General features: G+C 21.5%; 4 protein-coding genes across 5 annotated transcripts; 3 read left to right on the top strand and 1 right to left on the bottom strand.

Moving 5' to 3' along the window:
- Nucleotides 1-54: 54 nt before the first annotated feature.
- LOC122714534 (pro-resilin-like) lies at nucleotides 55-1146 on the top strand. The gene is made up of 3 exons (XM_043935960.1): nucleotides 55-175; nucleotides 420-536; nucleotides 770-1146. The coding sequence occupies exons 1-3, from the start codon at nucleotides 164-166 to the stop codon at nucleotides 1028-1030; spliced, it is 390 nt and encodes a 129-aa protein (XP_043791895.1). The 5' UTR covers nucleotides 55-163; the 3' UTR covers nucleotides 1031-1146.
- Nucleotides 71-8990, bottom strand: LOC122714532 (fructose-1,6-bisphosphatase 1). Of its 2 annotated transcripts, XR_006346665.1 has the most exons (7): nucleotides 8792-8990; nucleotides 3308-3560; nucleotides 2197-2661; nucleotides 1443-1632; nucleotides 1147-1374; nucleotides 696-1001; nucleotides 71-85 (listed from the first exon to the last, which is right to left on the bottom strand). XR_006346665.1 is itself a non-coding variant. In XM_043935958.1 (6 exons), the coding sequence occupies exons 2-5, from the start codon at nucleotides 3481-3483 to the stop codon at nucleotides 1180-1182; spliced, it is 1026 nt and encodes a 341-aa protein (XP_043791893.1). In that variant the 5' UTR covers nucleotides 3484-3560; nucleotides 8792-8990; the 3' UTR covers nucleotides 609-1001; nucleotides 1147-1179. The 2 variants fall into 2 exon arrangements, 1 of the variants encoding a protein (XP_043791893.1); XM_043935958.1 differs by lacking the exon at nucleotides 71-85 and having other exon boundaries at nucleotides 609-1001.
- LOC122714533 (ubiquitin-conjugating enzyme E2 T-like) lies at nucleotides 6323-7243 on the top strand. Its single transcript, XM_043935959.1, has 2 exons — nucleotides 6323-6386; nucleotides 6780-7243. The coding sequence occupies exon 2, from the start codon at nucleotides 6785-6787 to the stop codon at nucleotides 7241-7243; it is 459 nt and encodes a 152-aa protein (XP_043791894.1). The 5' UTR covers nucleotides 6323-6386; nucleotides 6780-6784.
- A 3531-nt stretch (nucleotides 8991-12521) lies between the features above and the next one.
- Nucleotides 12522-15758, top strand: LOC122714453 (RNA-binding protein spenito). Its single transcript, XM_043935784.1, has 2 exons — nucleotides 12522-12981; nucleotides 13215-15758. The coding sequence occupies exons 1-2, from the start codon at nucleotides 12857-12859 to the stop codon at nucleotides 15403-15405; spliced, it is 2316 nt and encodes a 771-aa protein (XP_043791719.1). The 5' UTR covers nucleotides 12522-12856; the 3' UTR covers nucleotides 15406-15758.
- Nucleotides 15759-17479: the final 1721 nt, after the last annotated feature.

Genomic DNA, 17479 nt, shown 5'->3' with positions numbered 1-17479 from the left:
TATTAACTATAATTATAGGTATGGATTCGTATTAAAGTTCCCCCAAATCACTGTGATTCCATCTCCATTTCGTCGCACCCGCAACCTAAAACACGGTATAAAATCCACCGTCTTCATAACATTAAGCTATTTTCTTTCGGTGAAGACTTGCAAGATCCTGCTAATGATTCGAAAGGTTTGTTCTTAGTTATACATAATCTTTCTTACGGGATTTTAAATATCTTTTTTGTTCATAAACAATAGAATTTTTTATCTAATATTAATAGCATTTTTTCAATCATATTATCGAGAAACATTAAACATAAATCTCATTTCGACGAAATATCTTTTAATTTTTTTAAACCTTTTTTTAAACAACTCACAAGTAATGTATTCTTTTTGGATTGAAAGAAATGCAAAAGATTTTTTTTTTTACACAGGTACTTCTGTTAACAATAATGTCGGTAGGAATTTTGAGCGAACCTCAAGGACCTGCCTACCTTCCACCTACAGGAACACGTCCAGCTACTGGTGGTCACCCTGACGAGTGGGTCGGTGTAAGTAGTTTTTTCTCCTTTATATTTTATCATTCATATTATGCGAATAAAATAATGAATATATTACTTTCATAAACAAATTTTTTTATTTAGTAATCCATATTAACAATTTTATAGTAAAATGTACAAATTTTATAAGTAAAATACCGGTAAACGTACCTTTAGAATTTAATCTGTGGTCAATATAAAATACTTTTCCACGTCTTCTTTCTTTTTTTTCTTTCTTTTTTCAGGATCCGGCAAATTACGAATTTTCATATGAAGTCGAGGACGCAATAGCTGGATTAAATTTTGGCCATCACGAATCACGAAAAGATAACGAAGCAACTGGAGCTTATCACGTATTATTACCAGATGGTAGAACACAAATTGTCGATTATATTGCCGACAATGGTGGTTACAGGCCCATGGTACGATACGAAGGAACAGCAACTTATCCAGCTCCAGGACCTGCTCCTGGAGGATCTATCAGTAACGAGGGATATAGATATTAGAGATTTACATTGAAATTAGTTTTTCAATAAAAGATAAAGATGAAAATTTAAGAGGTAATCAACGAAATCGGAATGTGTCAATAAATTATATGCCTCGTAATAAAATCTTTAATAACTTTTTTCCATGTTTTATTATCTTCTTCTTTCCACTATTTATTATCTTTATATTTTTTAATGTATTGTAAAACTTCTTGGACATCTTCTTGCGATCCCAAAATTATTGGAGATCTTTGATGAAGTTTTTTGGGTTTTACGTCCAAGATATCAATTTCTCCGTTCGATGCCAAGCCGCCGGCTTGTTTCACTATATAGGCCATTGGTATACATTCATACAAAAGTCGCAGCTATAAATAATTATATATTTCAGAAATTATTTGTACATTATTTTTTTATTTTTTTAAAATAACCATACCTTGCCTTGCGGATAACTTTTGACTGCTGGATAAAGAAATATTCCTCCATATTTTAACGTCCTGTGCACATCAGCCACCATAGAGCCCACATATCTAGCATTATATATTTTCCCATTGTTAGGATATTTCTTCGAATGAATGTACGCTTTGATAGCTGTATTCCAAGAATTTTCGTGTGCTTCGTTAATACTAAAATCATTATATTATTATACATATATTAAAATTAGGAATGAGTTAATATTCGTTTTTTTAAATTCACAAAACTAAAATCCAAACTTGAAATTATACAAAATCTCAAAATTCTACAATCCAGAATTATTTTTCTTCCTTTTTTTCAAGATGTATTTATTCCGTTAAAAATTAAAATTTTAATCAATTTTGATTTCTAATCAATTTTCTAATTCAACCAATAGTAACAATAATAATGTTTTGTAAACAATTGTATTTTTATATATGTTTTATATTTTTTTCATATGAATTATTATAATGAATTGATCAATTAAAATGAGTTAAAATTTAAATGCAATTTCAATTAAATCATCATTAATTAAATAAATATAAATTTATGTTGTTATAACATTCTTATAAGTTATTTATAAATATAGTTATTTATAAATTATTTATAATACATTCTCATAAATTATTCTTTATTTATTTGACAGTTTCAAATTTCAAAAAAAATTCAATATTTTAAGTTTCCTTTTTCGATGTTTTAAATTAATTTGAAAAAATGATAAATAATTTAATTCTTACCTATAAACATTTCCTCTAGAAGGTATTTGTATATTTTTGTCGGTTAAAATAAATTCCCCGATCGCTGAATCGTAAGTAAAACCATTAACTCCGTGGCCAACCGAAAGTATTAATATAGTTGCTGAACTATAGAGTGCAAACCCAGCAGCGATTAAATTTTTACCAGATTGGAGGACATTTGCTATTAAAGGCTCTTTCAATTCCTTCGGCTTCTTGTAAATCCCGAATATCGAACCAACTGATACTACACAATCAATATTAGAGGATCCATCCAAAGGATCGAAGCATACTATATATTTTCCACGTTTTTCAATCTCCACTTCAATCACATCTGCATTTTCTTCACTTACAAGAACGCAAGTTGTGTACGAAGATGTTAACATATTTATGAACAACTCGTTGCTCAATATATCTAATTTTCTTACTTCTTCTCCGTGAATGTTTTTTTTTCCGGATATTCCGTACCTATGTTTATTTAAAAGAAGGTTATCAAGTTCTTCCCATAGAACAAACGGTTCAATTATTAATACTTAATACTTAATATTTAATATTCGAATATTTAATAATTAAATTAAAAGTTTTTAAATAATTTGGGAGATATTTTTATATTATTTGTATTAGGATTTGTAAAAGAGTTTATTATTTTTCTCTGAATAAATTGTTAAAAATGAAAAAATCAATTTTTTTTTATTAATCAAAATATAAAACAAAACTTTTATTGTATTTATTGTACATTATAAACTTTTGATAATAAATTATTTTACTTATTTATTCTTATTTTTTTGTAATATAAGAATTTAATTTAATACTTTAATATGTAAAATTTTAATAATATAACAAAATCTTTATTTTATTAATCTTTGATTAATTACTAAGTATTTCTTAATACTTAAAACTATAGTAAAAATAGATTTTATTTTAATTAATTTAAAAAAAAAGAGATTATTGCAACGATTTATATATAAAAAAATTTAAATTTTAAAAATATAGTGAATCAATTACTTCTTGATTCTTATTTATAATTATACTTATTATATTCACTCTATATGTTAAAAATACACAACTAATTAAATATTGTAAATATTAAAACATCAATATGTAAAATACTCACATATTTGTAATACCAGCTTTTTTCACTGCTGAACTGATTCCTTTTATTGCAGTTTGTATGCTGTTTAGAAGTTGACTTAGATCTCCGCTAGCGGTTGGTATCTTTCGTTGTTCGGCAAGTACGAATCTCGTCAATGTTATGCAATCTGGATCGAAAGAATGAGTCTTCAAAGCCATGTTTTGCAGTGGCGAAGTGTATTCGTCTATCTTGTAATTCAGCAGACGAACTACGATAGATATATTTACGCGTATCTCTATATAAAACAGAATAATATTTAGATATTAAATTATTATTCTAGAGAAAATATTCAAAGAAATTTTAATAATCTTAAATTTATGATTTATATAACTATCTACACATACAACTTCTACATTTAAGAAATAATTTTAAAATGTTTCATCGATTAGAATTTTTTCGAAATTAATAATTAAATTGTGAATGCATATTTTTATAGAAAATGAGTAGAAAAATAGGATTTAAATAGAATTTTTTTGGTATTTTAAGATTCTAAAAATATTAATTACAATTCTTTTTTTATATTTTTTATATTTTGCATAATATAACATAATAATGTATATATTTTACACATTACATATTATATTGTGCTTATTATTATATTATATTATATTATTTTTTGTGTATAAATTTTCATATTCGTTTATATTAGTCTGATTTCCGTTTGAACGTCGACTATAAATACATGTAAGAATTGAATAAAATAGCATTATTTTTAATTTAATTTATTAATTTAATACTGATTCTAAAAATATACTTCGAAATAAGTAATAAATAAGATTGAAATTATATTGAAAATTTAAATACATAAATTATTAATATTTTATAAGATTAATAGCTATTAAAGATTATACTGTACATCATTGATACAAATATTCATACTTTTATGATATTGTATAATGTAGGAAATTCTTTTTTTCAATGTACAAATTAATATTATCAGACAAGAGATGTCAAACAACATAGAAGAAACTATTGTAACTTAAATTATAGTAAATAAAATAATAAAATGATTTATATTATATAGATATATACTTATATTTTTTACATATTCCTTTCGAATAATACTGTATATATTTTGCATATATATATATTTTATATATTTTGACATATTATATTTACATGAATATCCAGTTTATTATTTTATACTCAATCAATTTTTATTCTAAAAATAAAACGATCTCTCTATGGATACAAAAGTTCACGATTATTATTTTTTATTTTCAAATTTTTGATAATTTCGAAGTATATATATAACATTACAATTAATATTTAACATGTAATTATTTACAATATTATCAATTTGACGATAATATTTTAATGACATTTTCAATGATTCCTTTAGGGGTTATTAATATTACGAACACTCTAAAGTTAATATTTATAATCGATAATATTTGTAACATTTGTAAAATTTGTATATTTACATTATGTTAATAATATTTGTAATACTTATATTGTTACATATTTTATATATATATATATATATATATAGTATTACATTATTTATATATATAATATATTCTATTATTTGTTGTAATTTTATTAATATATAACATCAATTATAATCAAAATCTTTAAATGCATCAAATTTCATCTTATTTATTTTAAAATTATTAAAATATAATAAACTTTTTATAATTAATATAAAAAAATTTTTTTAAACAAAATTTATCTCTTAATTTTAGCAAATTATTTGTCGATGTGAGAATAAAATATTCTGAAATGAAAATAAAAATTCTCTCAAAAATTGACGATGATGTAATCATTTTATTATTCATTTATTTACAATCTACATACATATATTAAAATAATATGGTAAATTATTATATCGTGCTAAGAACATTAATAATTATTTGCTATACTAATAAAACATTACTAAAACAATTTTGTCATTTCATATTGTTTGGAATATCTAGCATATATTAATTTTATATTTTATATACAATATAATTTTATTATATTTTTATTAATAAATTTATATTGTATTAAATATTATATAATATTAAATATTAATTTATGTTATATACATTAATTAATAAAGACACGTTGAAATAAAATTATAACTTTATAATCATTTAATAATATTTTTAATTTAATTTAATAATATTTGTTTTTAATTGCAAAACATTATTTATTATTTAAAAAATAAATCTTTTTATAGATTATTAAAATTATGTCTAAATTATAGTTTCTTAACATAGTTATATATGAATTAATTTAAAAAAAAATATAAATTTTTAATGAAAATTAAGTAAGTTATAATTAATTAAAAAAAACAATCATTTTTCAATATGATAAAATTTTAAAAACTTAGCAACAAATATGGAAAATGCTTAAAATTGCAATTATTTTGTAATCTGAATTATGTAGTTAAAATTTATCGAAGTGAATAAAATTGTGAATTTTCTTTTCAATAATTCTCGTGTTATCATCATCAGTTATTATCATCATCAATTTATAAAAATCTATAATAATTATTATATAATTATTTGAAATTGTAAAAATAATAAATAAATTGCATATAAAAGTTTATTAAATTATCTAGTTTGATTTTATAAAATTTAAAAGAAAATTATAATATATATGATATTTAATGTAAATTTTAATAATCAAAATCTATATTTTTAATTCCTATTATATATATATATGCTATATATAAAAAAAAGAAAAATTAAATTCAATTCTTATTTATGTAATTTATCATGACAACATATTATTATAAATAAATATTTCATAAAAACGCAGAACGAAAACTAGTAACTTTTAGTAACTTGATTGTCTATATCAAAAATATAGAGTTAGTATAGAATAAGAATATGAACAATGTTGCCAAATATATTCTCAATACATATAGATACAATACACATTTAAGATATATTGAGACACAACAAATTATAATTTATAAAATAATTTAATATTTAAAATTTATAAATATAAACTTGTATTTTATTGTATAGCATTTGTTTACTACTTATATAATACGTATAGAAATATTATAATTAAATTATAATATAAAACAATTAAACAATTAGAATACAAAATTTGAATTTAATTCAAATAGGTAAGAAATATGTATATAAATATATATAAATATATATAATGTATATCAAAAATATTATAAAAAATGTAAATAATAGTTATATGATTCAAATATGTAATTAATTATAATTTACAAAGATTAAACATTGAAAAAGAAATTAAAATTTTGCTTTTAAAAATAATTAAATATAGTAATATTAAAAATAAGAAGTAACAAAAAAATAATTTATTAATAAAAAATTTACTGTTTATTTATTATATTTTTTAGTTATATAATAATAGTAAATAATAATTATATATTTAAAATGACTTTTTGTATACATTTAAAATAATAACTTTAAAATGAGTTTGTTATTGATATCAAATTAATTTAACTTAAAAATGGAAAATATATATTTATTTTATTTTATTATAGACAATATGCAGAGATTTATTAGATTGAAACGTGAATTTGAAAAACTTAATCAAGATCCTATAGAAGGTATTTCATGTTATCCAAAATCTGACAATTTTGAAAACTTTGCGGCAACAATTCTTGGACCAAATGAAAGTCCATATAGTGGATATATTTTTCAATTGTCAATTGATATCTCTGAACAATATCCATTTGAACCTCCAAGAATTACTTTTCAGACACCTATTTATCATCCAAATATTGATAATAAAGGCCGTATTTGTATGGATCTTTTAAACATGCCACCTAAAGGTAATTGGAAACCAACTATTGGATTAAAAAATCTTTTAGATGCTATACAATGTTTGTTAAGAAATCCAAATCCTGATGATCCTTTAATGGCAGATATTGCACAAGAATATAAATTTAATAGACAAGAATTTGAAAGAAAGGCAAAACAATTTATGAATAAAACAAAAAATTAACTTTTATTCATTCAGTTACATAATATATATTATATTTATTTTTTTAATACTTTCATTTTCATGATTTTCTAATTATTCATCATTTTAATTTCTAAAATATTAATTTTAATGATTAATAAAAAAAAATAACTTCTATATTTACTTAATTATATAAATTTCATTTACTTGAAAAATAAATAAATGTAACATATGAAACATGAAAATTTATAATTTATGATAAAGATGTTTGATATAACTAGATTCAGCTAGTTTTCTAAACAATAGAAAATAGAAAATAATTTTATGCATAATTTAGTATATATGTATTCCGGAAGATGTTTTGAAAATTTAAAAATTATTTTTATTTGTTTTAAATATAACTCTAAATTTTTTTACCAATGAATGTATTTCATTATTATTTATAAAAGATATAGATTTTCATGTCTGTTTAAACATTTTAATTTTAATTTTATAAAATGTGTGAATACATAAAATCATATATTTATTTCTTTCTTATCTTTTATAAGATAAATATTCAATCAAAGATAAAACATTTTTAAAATATCATATTACAACTGTTTTTAATAATATATTTTTATAGAGAATTAAAAACTGCATTAATCAATAGAAAAAATATATAATTTAATTTAGAGAAATTAAAATGATCCTGAAATTTTTAAAATATCACATTTTTATCTACTATATATATTCTTATTTACTAATAATATACTGTGTGAAATAATTTAATTAAAATCTTTTTCTATTTTCTATAGTTTAAGAAATATAGCTGAGTTTAATTATATAGTGAAATATAGTTAATATTTGTTGAGTTATATAAATATAGTTTTCTTTAATAAATAATCTTTATTCTCTAATTTCAATGAAATTTGGCATATTGATATATTTATATGTATAAAAATTATAGTTATTATAACTGTTAGCCAATTATAGACATAATGTATATAAATTTGGATAGACAAAATATTTGAATAATACAATATTTGTTATAATAAAAATTTTAAAAGAAAAGTAAAAGCATAGAATTTAAAATTTTTTACTTCAGCTTCAAATCTCAAGTTTCAAAAATTTTTTATATATTAAGTTGTGCCACATGGTATATTGAATTTTTATAAAAAAAGTTTATATTATTTTATATTATTATTATAATTGAAAATTAGTTTGAATTTTAATAAAAAAATAGGCCATCTAAATCCATGATTTTTTTTTTTAATGGCATTCTAATGAAAAAATACTTTTTTTTTTTGAAAAAGTCTCAAAAAAAAAGAAGTGATAAACATTTTGAAGACTTAAATTATAAAAGTTCTGTTTCTAAAGATTTTTTATGGAAATGTGATTTTGAATAAAAAAATGGTTTTGAAAAGGTGAAAATCTATTAAAGAAAATAGAAAGAATAGAAAGGATAAGGAAGAATTTTGTAACCTAATTTATGAAAGTTTTTATAATATGTTTCTATATAGTAATTTATAAAAAAAAAAATTATGAATTTAAAGAATAATAAATTTATTGAAAAAAGCTTGATTAGAAAATTAAAAATTTATTAAAAAGTACCTTTTCTATGCAGAATATAATAAACTTTTCAAAGATATCAAATTTGCAATCAAACAATCAAATAAATCTCCAAGCAACCGAACAAACCAATGTTCAAATGTTGAATGTATACAAATTTAACATTTCATGTGATATAATGTAATACCAAATTATTATTTTAAGTATAAAATTTCTCAAAAATATAAATTATTTTTTGTAATTTTTTTATTTAAATATAATAATTTTTAAAATATTTTAAAATGTTTCTATCTTAGATTTTTTAAATTATTTTTATATATATAATAAAAAAAAAATAAATAATGTAATAAACACTATAATAAATATTAATAATAAAAATAATAGAAAATACAAAATATATCAATGAGAAATATGAAATATATAAAAAATATGAAATATTCTTTAAAATGAAATAATTTTTTAAAATTGGATTAAACGACTTGAATTGTTTTGAGATATAAAAAGGATTAGTATTAGATAATATATAAAAAAAATTTTTTTTTTTAATTGCTAATGATCAGAATTGTGAAAAAAAACTATGTTATAAATTTTTAATTTTTTTATTTGAATTTATGATGAAATTTTTTTTTGAGTCTATATATAATTAAGATTTAAAATATAATTTTATAGATTTAAATAAGTTATATTTTGTTTTTTATTGTAATATTTTTAAAAAATCAAAAAATTTTTTATATTATTAATTGATGAATTTTTAAAATAAAAAATCAAATATCTTATTTATCTAAAGAAATTAGATACAATTATATAAAAAATGATTTCATATATAAAAATAAGTAAAAAAAACAAGAATAAAATTTTTCATTTAAGATTATGTTTCTGAGAAAATTAAGTTTGAATACAAGAGAATTTAATTAATTTTCATCTGAAATGAATTATTATTATTATTATTATACAAAAATAAGTAAAAAAAAAAGAATAAATCTTTTTTATTATCTTCTTCTTTTATTGTTTTTCTTTTCTATTCAAGTTTTTGTTTTTAAAAAAATTCAAATTTAACAAAAATATTATTGAAACATTAATTTTGAAATTTAATTTTTTTGAAAAATAATCTTAAAATAAAAAAAATTTTATTTTATATCTGTTACTTAATCTTTATATATAAAATAATCTTCTATCAATAATCCATAATCAGAAATTAATTCAATTTTCTTTTATTTGATAAGTTTTCAGTTTTGATTCAAAACAATGCCTTTAATAAAAAAATGTTATTCTCTTTTTTGATTTATTTTTATAAAATTATGCTCTAATTTTACATTTATCTGATCAAGTCATTTATCTAACTTCATTCATTATAATAAACAATTAATTAAAAATATAAATAATAATAGTCAAATAAAAAGAAAAATAAATGACAAATTATTAAAACAAAAACTAACAAGTTCCTAATAAAATTATTTCAATAAAATTTATAAGAAAATTAAATATAGAATATTTGTAATAATAAAAATTATAAAAATATATTCAATCATTTTTTATATTTTTTATGTATTTTTTTCAATTAAAAAATCATTAATGATATAATAACAAAAAAGATTTTTGAAATCAAATTTCAAAAGTTTTTAGAACTTATTTTTAGAATTATTATGATTTAATCTTTTAATGTGATATTTTAGTTAACTCAATATGGTATATTATGTTTCATAATATTAAGTTCATCAAATATCTTGACTAAAATCTTTTAGCTTTAGTAAATCTTTTATGCATTTGTATCATGAAAAAAATTCTAAAAAATATATTTTTTAAGATATATAATTAAATGTTAAAAAAAAAAGTGTACAAATGTTGTTGTACATTTTTGCAATGTGATAACAAAAATAAACAATCCTATTGAAATAATGAATGATTTTACCCATTGTAAAATTAATTAATAAATCAAAAAAATTAAATTAGTGAAATAATTTTTAAAAAAATTGCTTTAAAAATATATGTATGTATATATATATATATATATATAAATGTATAATTTTATATAAAACAAATAATAGAAAAGATTTTGTTTTATATTTTTGAACATTAAAGTAATTATTTTAAATTGTTAATTACCAAAATTGCTTACATATAATTATATACTTTTAATTATTTTGAAGAAAACATTTTGTGGAAATTTTAGAAGTATTTTTCAAACTTTTTTGTATTTTTATTCACTAAATAATTAATGACAAGTGAACCACATTTCAATAAAATATATATATTAAATAATGAAATTTGTAAAAAAAATCATTTTTATACTTATTTTTTTATAGGAAATTATTTTGAAAAATAATAAATATTTATTTGTATCATGTAATGAAACATTCATGACGTACATCCTTTAACATGAAATATGTTTTAATTATTTTATTTTAAAATATGTTATTAATTATTTTACTAGAGAAAATAAAAACAATTCTATTTTATTATTTTTAATAATATTTATTTAGACATATAAAATCTCTATTATATACAGATATTAGTATAATAAATGTAATAATATGATATTAGTATAATAAAGAATAATAAATGTATTCATTTATTCTGTAAATTATAATTATACAAATATAGAATGAATATATATTATATATTCATACATTATGTATCACAATCATAATTTATATTATCAATAATTTATTTATAATATAAACAAATATATTTTTATTTTATATATTTTATTTTATTTTTTGATTTTATATATTCATTCATAAAATCAATATTTCAACAATAATTTGTCACTCTCAAGAAATGAGTTCAAAATGAGTAATAAAATTCATTAAATTAAAAACATGTTAAATTTATAATAAAAAGTTCAAGAATAATTTCTATTTATAAACATTAAATTTATAAACATTCAAATAATGTTTAAAAATAAAATAAAAAAGATATAAATAAAAAATTAACACGAAAGAATAATGTAAGTATTTTATTATTTTATTATCTATATATATTATTTTAATCATATTAAATGATTTTATATTAAATAATTTCATATTAAATAATTCAAACTATTCATTTTATATTATTCTCATTAATAAAAAATACCAACTTTTAATAAAGTACATATATATCTATATAAAACAAATATAAATTTCTGATGAAATGTAAGGTTAACTTTAAATTTTTCAACTTCCTATAGTTAAAACAAAGATATATTAATTATAAGATGTCCATTTCAATATTTGATTATGTTACTTTCAATTTTTATTCATAATATTTTTTGCAATATTCAAATATTTATTTTGAAGATATATTTATTTGAAAATATTTAATATAAATATAAAAATATATTTAATTAATGATTAGTTTAGATTATTAAACTTATAACTTTATGTTATATATAATATATTTAGAAATAAGTTTAAAAATATATTTTTTTTAATTTATAGCATTGAAATTTATTGAATAAAGAAATTAGAACTATTGAATAAAAAAATTTCGATTTAATTACATATCTATATGTGAATATGTTTTAATATAAATCCATTTATTTTTATTTACAAAACAAAATAAAATGAAAATGAAATTGTTTCTAAATTATATTATTTGATCAATTTAATTTTTTATAATATTTAATTATTATATATTTATTATAATTTTTTATAACGCCGTCTTTCATAAAATAATAAAACTAAAATAGAACGCCCTCTAGAAAAAATAATTCATATTTATTTCTTCAATAAATATCGTTGAACAAATCTCATTTCGTCGACGGAAGTATACTCATATATCAGTTTGCGAATCAATAGTTTCTACATGCAAGTAGTAGTACTATATACATAGAAGGAAATCAAAACAAATATAATTTAAAAACAATAAATAAAATTAAAAGGCATTAGGAAATTTAAAAAAATGCAAAAGAAAATTTAATTTAATCATTATGGAATTTCTTTTAGGTTGCAAAGAAATTCCGGAAGTTGAGTAAAGTAAGAAGAAAGTCGCCATTTTGTGCTCATTGAGAAGGATAAAGACTTCGTGAATGACGGCTTGATTCAAGCTGAATAATTTTCGTGTAATTATTGTTCCTTTGTTTTTTCCTTCGCCATTTGTTCGGCTTTGCCGTGTTAAGCAGCGTTGATGATTGGGATTCCGCGTGACGATCGACATAAGATCACGGTTAAAATCCGCAACAATATGAAACGGAGCTCTAGTCGTGACACTCCTCCTCCACGCGTCAAAAGAAGCAGATCATCGATGGGACGGTAAACAATTTTATAATATATTAGATATTTTTATATTTTATTTAAATTTTTTTTTTTGTATGGTATTTTTTAGTAGATTTTTTGTATATATCATCAAACACATTTTATAAAATTACTTAAAAATATTTGAAAAATATTCAAATGTATATATTGTTAATTTCTTTTTTGTATTAAAATATAATAAAAAATATTTTAATACTAAGAATACTAGAAATTTTTTAATTAATTTACAGATATGATGATTCCAGTGATGAACGAATAACACCTGAAAGAATTCGTCGACGTAGTAGAGGTGCAAGAAGTCCTAGTCCTCCAACACGTGCCTCTTCTCATGCTCGTTATGTAGAATCAAGTTCTCATAGAGATGATTACTTAAGAGCACCCAGAGAATTGCCTGCAGAACGTCCATATAGCTATAAAGTACTTTGTATCAGTTCAATTCACCCAAAAGCAAGTGATGAAGTGATAAAAGATACTCTTTACAGAGAATATAAAAAATTTGGCGATTTTTCTATTAGAATTTCTCATGAATTAGATGAACGTGTTGCATATGTTTGCTTTAGAAGTTCAGAAGATGCCAGAGATGCAAAGCATGCAAAACCAAGAATTATTATGTATGACAAAGTAGCACTTGTTGAGCCAGTTTATGAAAGACCTGATACTTATCGTCGTCCAAGATCAATAACACCTCCTGATTATGATAGATACTATGCTAGAAGTCCTGGCCCAACAGACAGACATAGACCTTTAGAAAGATATGAAAGAGTTTATGGACCTCCAGTTGGATTGCCACCACCACATAGAGAAATGAGACGTGATGCAATTCCTCCTCCTCATCATGAATTTGTTAGACCACCAATTCATCATGGTCCACCTCATGTTCATCCTGGTCCACCTCATCATTATGGCCCTCCAAGACATATGATGATACGACATCCAGTTCATGGATTTGAACGAGTGGAAAATAAAAAAGATAAATTTCCAAATTACTTACATCATGTTTCTCCAGAAGATGATCCACTAGCAACAAGAACACTTTTTGCAGGAAATTTAGAAATTAACATTACAGAAGAGGAATTAAGAAGAATTTTTAGTAAATATGGAATTGTTGATGATATTGACATTAAAAGACCTCCACCAGGAACAGGAAATGCTTATGCTTTTGTCAGATTTCAGACATTAGATATGGCACATAGATGTAAAGTTGAACTTTCTGGACAATACATAGGAAAATTCCAATGTAAAATTGGTTATGGAAAAGCTACACCTACTACAAGAATCTGGGTTGGTGGTTTAGGTCCATGGACTTCTGTACCACAACTAGAAAGAGAATTTGATCGATTTGGAGCAATAAAAAAAATTGATTACATTAAAGGCGATAGTAATGCTTATATTTTATATGATTCAATTGATGCTGCACAGGCTGCTGTAAAAGAAATGAGAGGATTTCCTTTAGGTGGTCCAGATAGGAGACTGAGAGTCGATTTTGCAGATGTGACTCCAGGATTTGGATTTAAACCAAGACCTTATCCAGAAGAAAGTGGAGAATTTAGACCAAGACCAGTAGATTATGAACCTTCTTATGATCCATATCCACCAGACAGTGATTTTGGTTATGGACCAAGAGGATTTAGAGGTAGAGGATCTGCTCCATGGCATGAAAGAAGAGGTGGAGGGAGAGGTGGTTATCGTGGAACTTATCCAGAAAGTTATATGAGAGAAGAAGCTGATTGGTCAAGTCGTAGACCGCCTCCAGAATTAGAATATGAAACACCAAGAAGTTTACGTCGATCTTTATCAAGAGAACCTGGTGTAGATAGATCAAGATCAAGATCTCCCCGAAGAAGACAAATTGATTCTGATTCAGATTCAGAGAATACTCGTAGTGGAATGCTTTCTACTTCTAGAACATTACCTGAAGTAGCAAGAAAATCAATAGCAGTTTGGCAAGGAGCATTAATTTTAAAGAATTCTCTGTTTCCAGCTAAATTCCATTTAACTGATGGTGATACAGAAATAATCGAGGCCTTGATGAAAGATGAAGATGGAAAACATATGTTGAGAATTACACAAAGATTACGTTTAGATCAACCAAAATTAGATGATGTATCAAAGAGAATTCAAACCTCTAGCTCACACGCTATTTTCCTAGGATTAGCTGGTTCAAGTACAGTTATATCTACAGATGATGCTAATGTACAAACCAGACCCTTACGCAACTTAGTATCATATTTAAAACAAAAAGAAGCGGCTGGTGTTATTTCACTTCTTAACAAAGATACAGAGGGAACTGGAGTACTTTATGCATTTCCACCTTGTACATTCTCCACAGAATTATTAAAAAGAACCTGTCCAAGTCTTAGTGAAGAGGGACTTAAGGAGGATCATCTGGTAATCGTCGTTGTTAAGGGGGGTAGCGCCTAAGTTTCTGATAATCACAAATTAGATATGTATATACTGGCTAAAGTGTTTAGTACCATCATGTTAAAAATTATTTAGTTTTTTAAAAAATATAATATAGTTTGAAAGTATTCTCAATTTGGGTCCATATTTTGGCAAATATAATTCAAAGAATTCAAATAAAAGAGAAGTAACGAGTTTAATTGAAATATCAATACTCAGGGAAACTTAAGTTTTATTTTTTGAATCTAATTCCAATAATTGAAGGATGATGGACTATTCTATGGACAAATAGTATTATATATTTTGTTTGGAATATATAAGATTTTAAAAAGTTTATAATATAATATTTTTTATATTACTTTCTTTTCATAAGTCATTAGACTTTTTTCAATCATTTTAAATTTGTAAAAATAAAAATAATTTAAAAAATTGTTAAAAATTATACATTATATAATATAAAATTAATATAAATTATTTAAATTGAAGTTCCAATGAAAAATTAAATATATTTTAAAAAATATTGAAATAAAACTTTGAAGAATTCAAAAAAAAAAATGCAAATTTTTTAAATAAATTATATTAACAGTAAATATTAAATAAAATAAAAAAAGAATAAAAATATTCAAAATAAAGAGCTTCGTTAAAATAATAAAAATTAAGAATTTAAAAAATTTAATAGATTCAAGTAATTGTTGTTATATTTTTCAGATTAAATTAATAAATCATAAATAATTTCTTATTTTCCATTTTTTAGATTATAAATATTATTAAAAAGGTGACTAGACACCCAAGCCTGTATATGCATAAAAAAAAATAAAATTATGAATCTGAATTGCTAAAAAAAGAGTTAAGTTATAATAACAGTAATACTAATAATGATAACAATAATGATAGTAACAATAATAATAAGTAATAATAATTCTATACAAACTATTATTTTAATTTTTGATTAAATATATTGATTAATTTCTATTACAATACTTTAACTATTACACACATATATCTTTAATTTTCTTTATTACTTAGAAAAATATTTATAGTTTAGATAATATCAAAGCAATTCAGAATTCATTAAGTTCTGACAAAACATTTAATTAAGTTCTTTTAAATATCACAAATAATTCATAAGAAATTTAGATTTAATTTGTATTATAATTATAATTATCGGCTGCGTATATACATATAAATATATATACCAAGTGTGTATATACATACATAAATATGGGTATACACATATACATATATACAGTTCTTTCATATTTAAATGAAATTCTTCAAAAAAATATTTTATTTTTAAATATCATGTATTGATTCTTTTCTTAAAATACAAAATCATAATCATGATAAAGATGAAATATGAAAGATCTGGTTAAATTAGGTTAAAGCTATATTTGATACAGTAATTAAGTCTAATTAATTGTAAAGCTGCATTTTATGATTATGTAGAATTATCCGTGTGATATATGCATATAATACTTATATAAGTGAATTGTGCGGACGTGTTCTGAAAAGTGAACTAAAGAAAGTGAATAGACAGTATCTTTAAATAGCTCTCTGTGCTTTTCTCCCAGTGAAAAAAGACAGAATCTAAAAAGACAGTGTTTGGTGATGAATATTTGAAAAGCATAGAAGAAAAAAAGCACGTGTACAGTGAAATGTAAAAAAAATCCAAGTGTTTGTGCTTGGCGACCACACTGTGACGCTCTTTTAAATTATTATTTTAAAAGTGCGTTATAGCAAGGCGCAACCAAAGGTGCAGTGGTTTAATAATACTATAGTGTCGGAACAACAAATAGATGACTATTACGCTGAGTCAATGCGTTCGTTATTCCTACTTCACCTACCAAAGTTTCAGTGGCGTCAAATGAAAATAATGATTGTTTCATTAGAAATGTAAATGATTTTAACATGAAGATGCATTAATAATTTCAGTGGCATTTAAAGATGTAACAACTTATTTAATAGAAAAAAAAATTTTTAAAGAAGAAATATTTAGTTAATTTCAGTGGTATCAAAAGAAAATATGATTATTATATAGAAAAGTTTAATTATATTATTAAAAGAAAAAAATGCATGCTGTGACTTGATTTGGTCG

This window comes from Apis laboriosa, unplaced genomic scaffold (assembly GCF_014066325.1).
Source record: "Apis laboriosa isolate Shangri-la unplaced genomic scaffold, ASM1406632v1 scaffold30_cov140, whole genome shotgun sequence".
Classification (NCBI taxonomy): Eukaryota; Metazoa; Arthropoda; class Insecta; order Hymenoptera; family Apidae; genus Apis; species Apis laboriosa.
Note: the sequence above shows the minus strand (reverse complement) of the source record. Positions and strands in the feature narration are given on the sequence as shown.

What these genes read in the sequence shown, in the direction of transcription:
- LOC122714453 (XM_043935784.1), top strand. Translation starts at nt 12,857, where the DNA reads ATGATTGGGATTCCGCGTGACGATCGACATAAGATCACGGTTAAAATC. An exon ending in AGCAGATCATCGATGGGACG is followed by an intron (nt 12,982 to 13,214) that starts GTAAACAATTTT and finishes ATTAATTTACAG; the next exon opens with ATATGATGATTCCAGTGATG.
- LOC122714532 (XM_043935958.1), bottom strand. Translation starts at nt 3,483, where the DNA reads ATGGCTTTGAAGACTCATTCTTTCGATCCAGATTGCATAACATTGACG. An exon ending in TCTAGAGGAAATGTTTATAG is followed by an intron (nt 1,633 to 2,196) that starts GTAAGAATTAAA and finishes TAATGATTTTAG; the next exon opens with TATTAACGAAGCACACGAAA. An exon ending in AAAGTTATCCGCAAGGCAAG is followed by an intron (nt 1,375 to 1,442) that starts GTATGGTTATTT and finishes AATTATTTATAG; the next exon opens with CTGCGACTTTTGTATGAATG.
- LOC122714534 (XM_043935960.1), top strand. An exon ending in ACCCTGACGAGTGGGTCGGT is followed by an intron (nt 537 to 769) that starts GTAAGTAGTTTT and finishes TTCTTTTTTCAG; the next exon opens with GATCCGGCAAATTACGAATT.
- LOC122714533 (XM_043935959.1), top strand. Translation starts at nt 6,785, where the DNA reads ATGCAGAGATTTATTAGATTGAAACGTGAATTTGAAAAACTTAATCAA.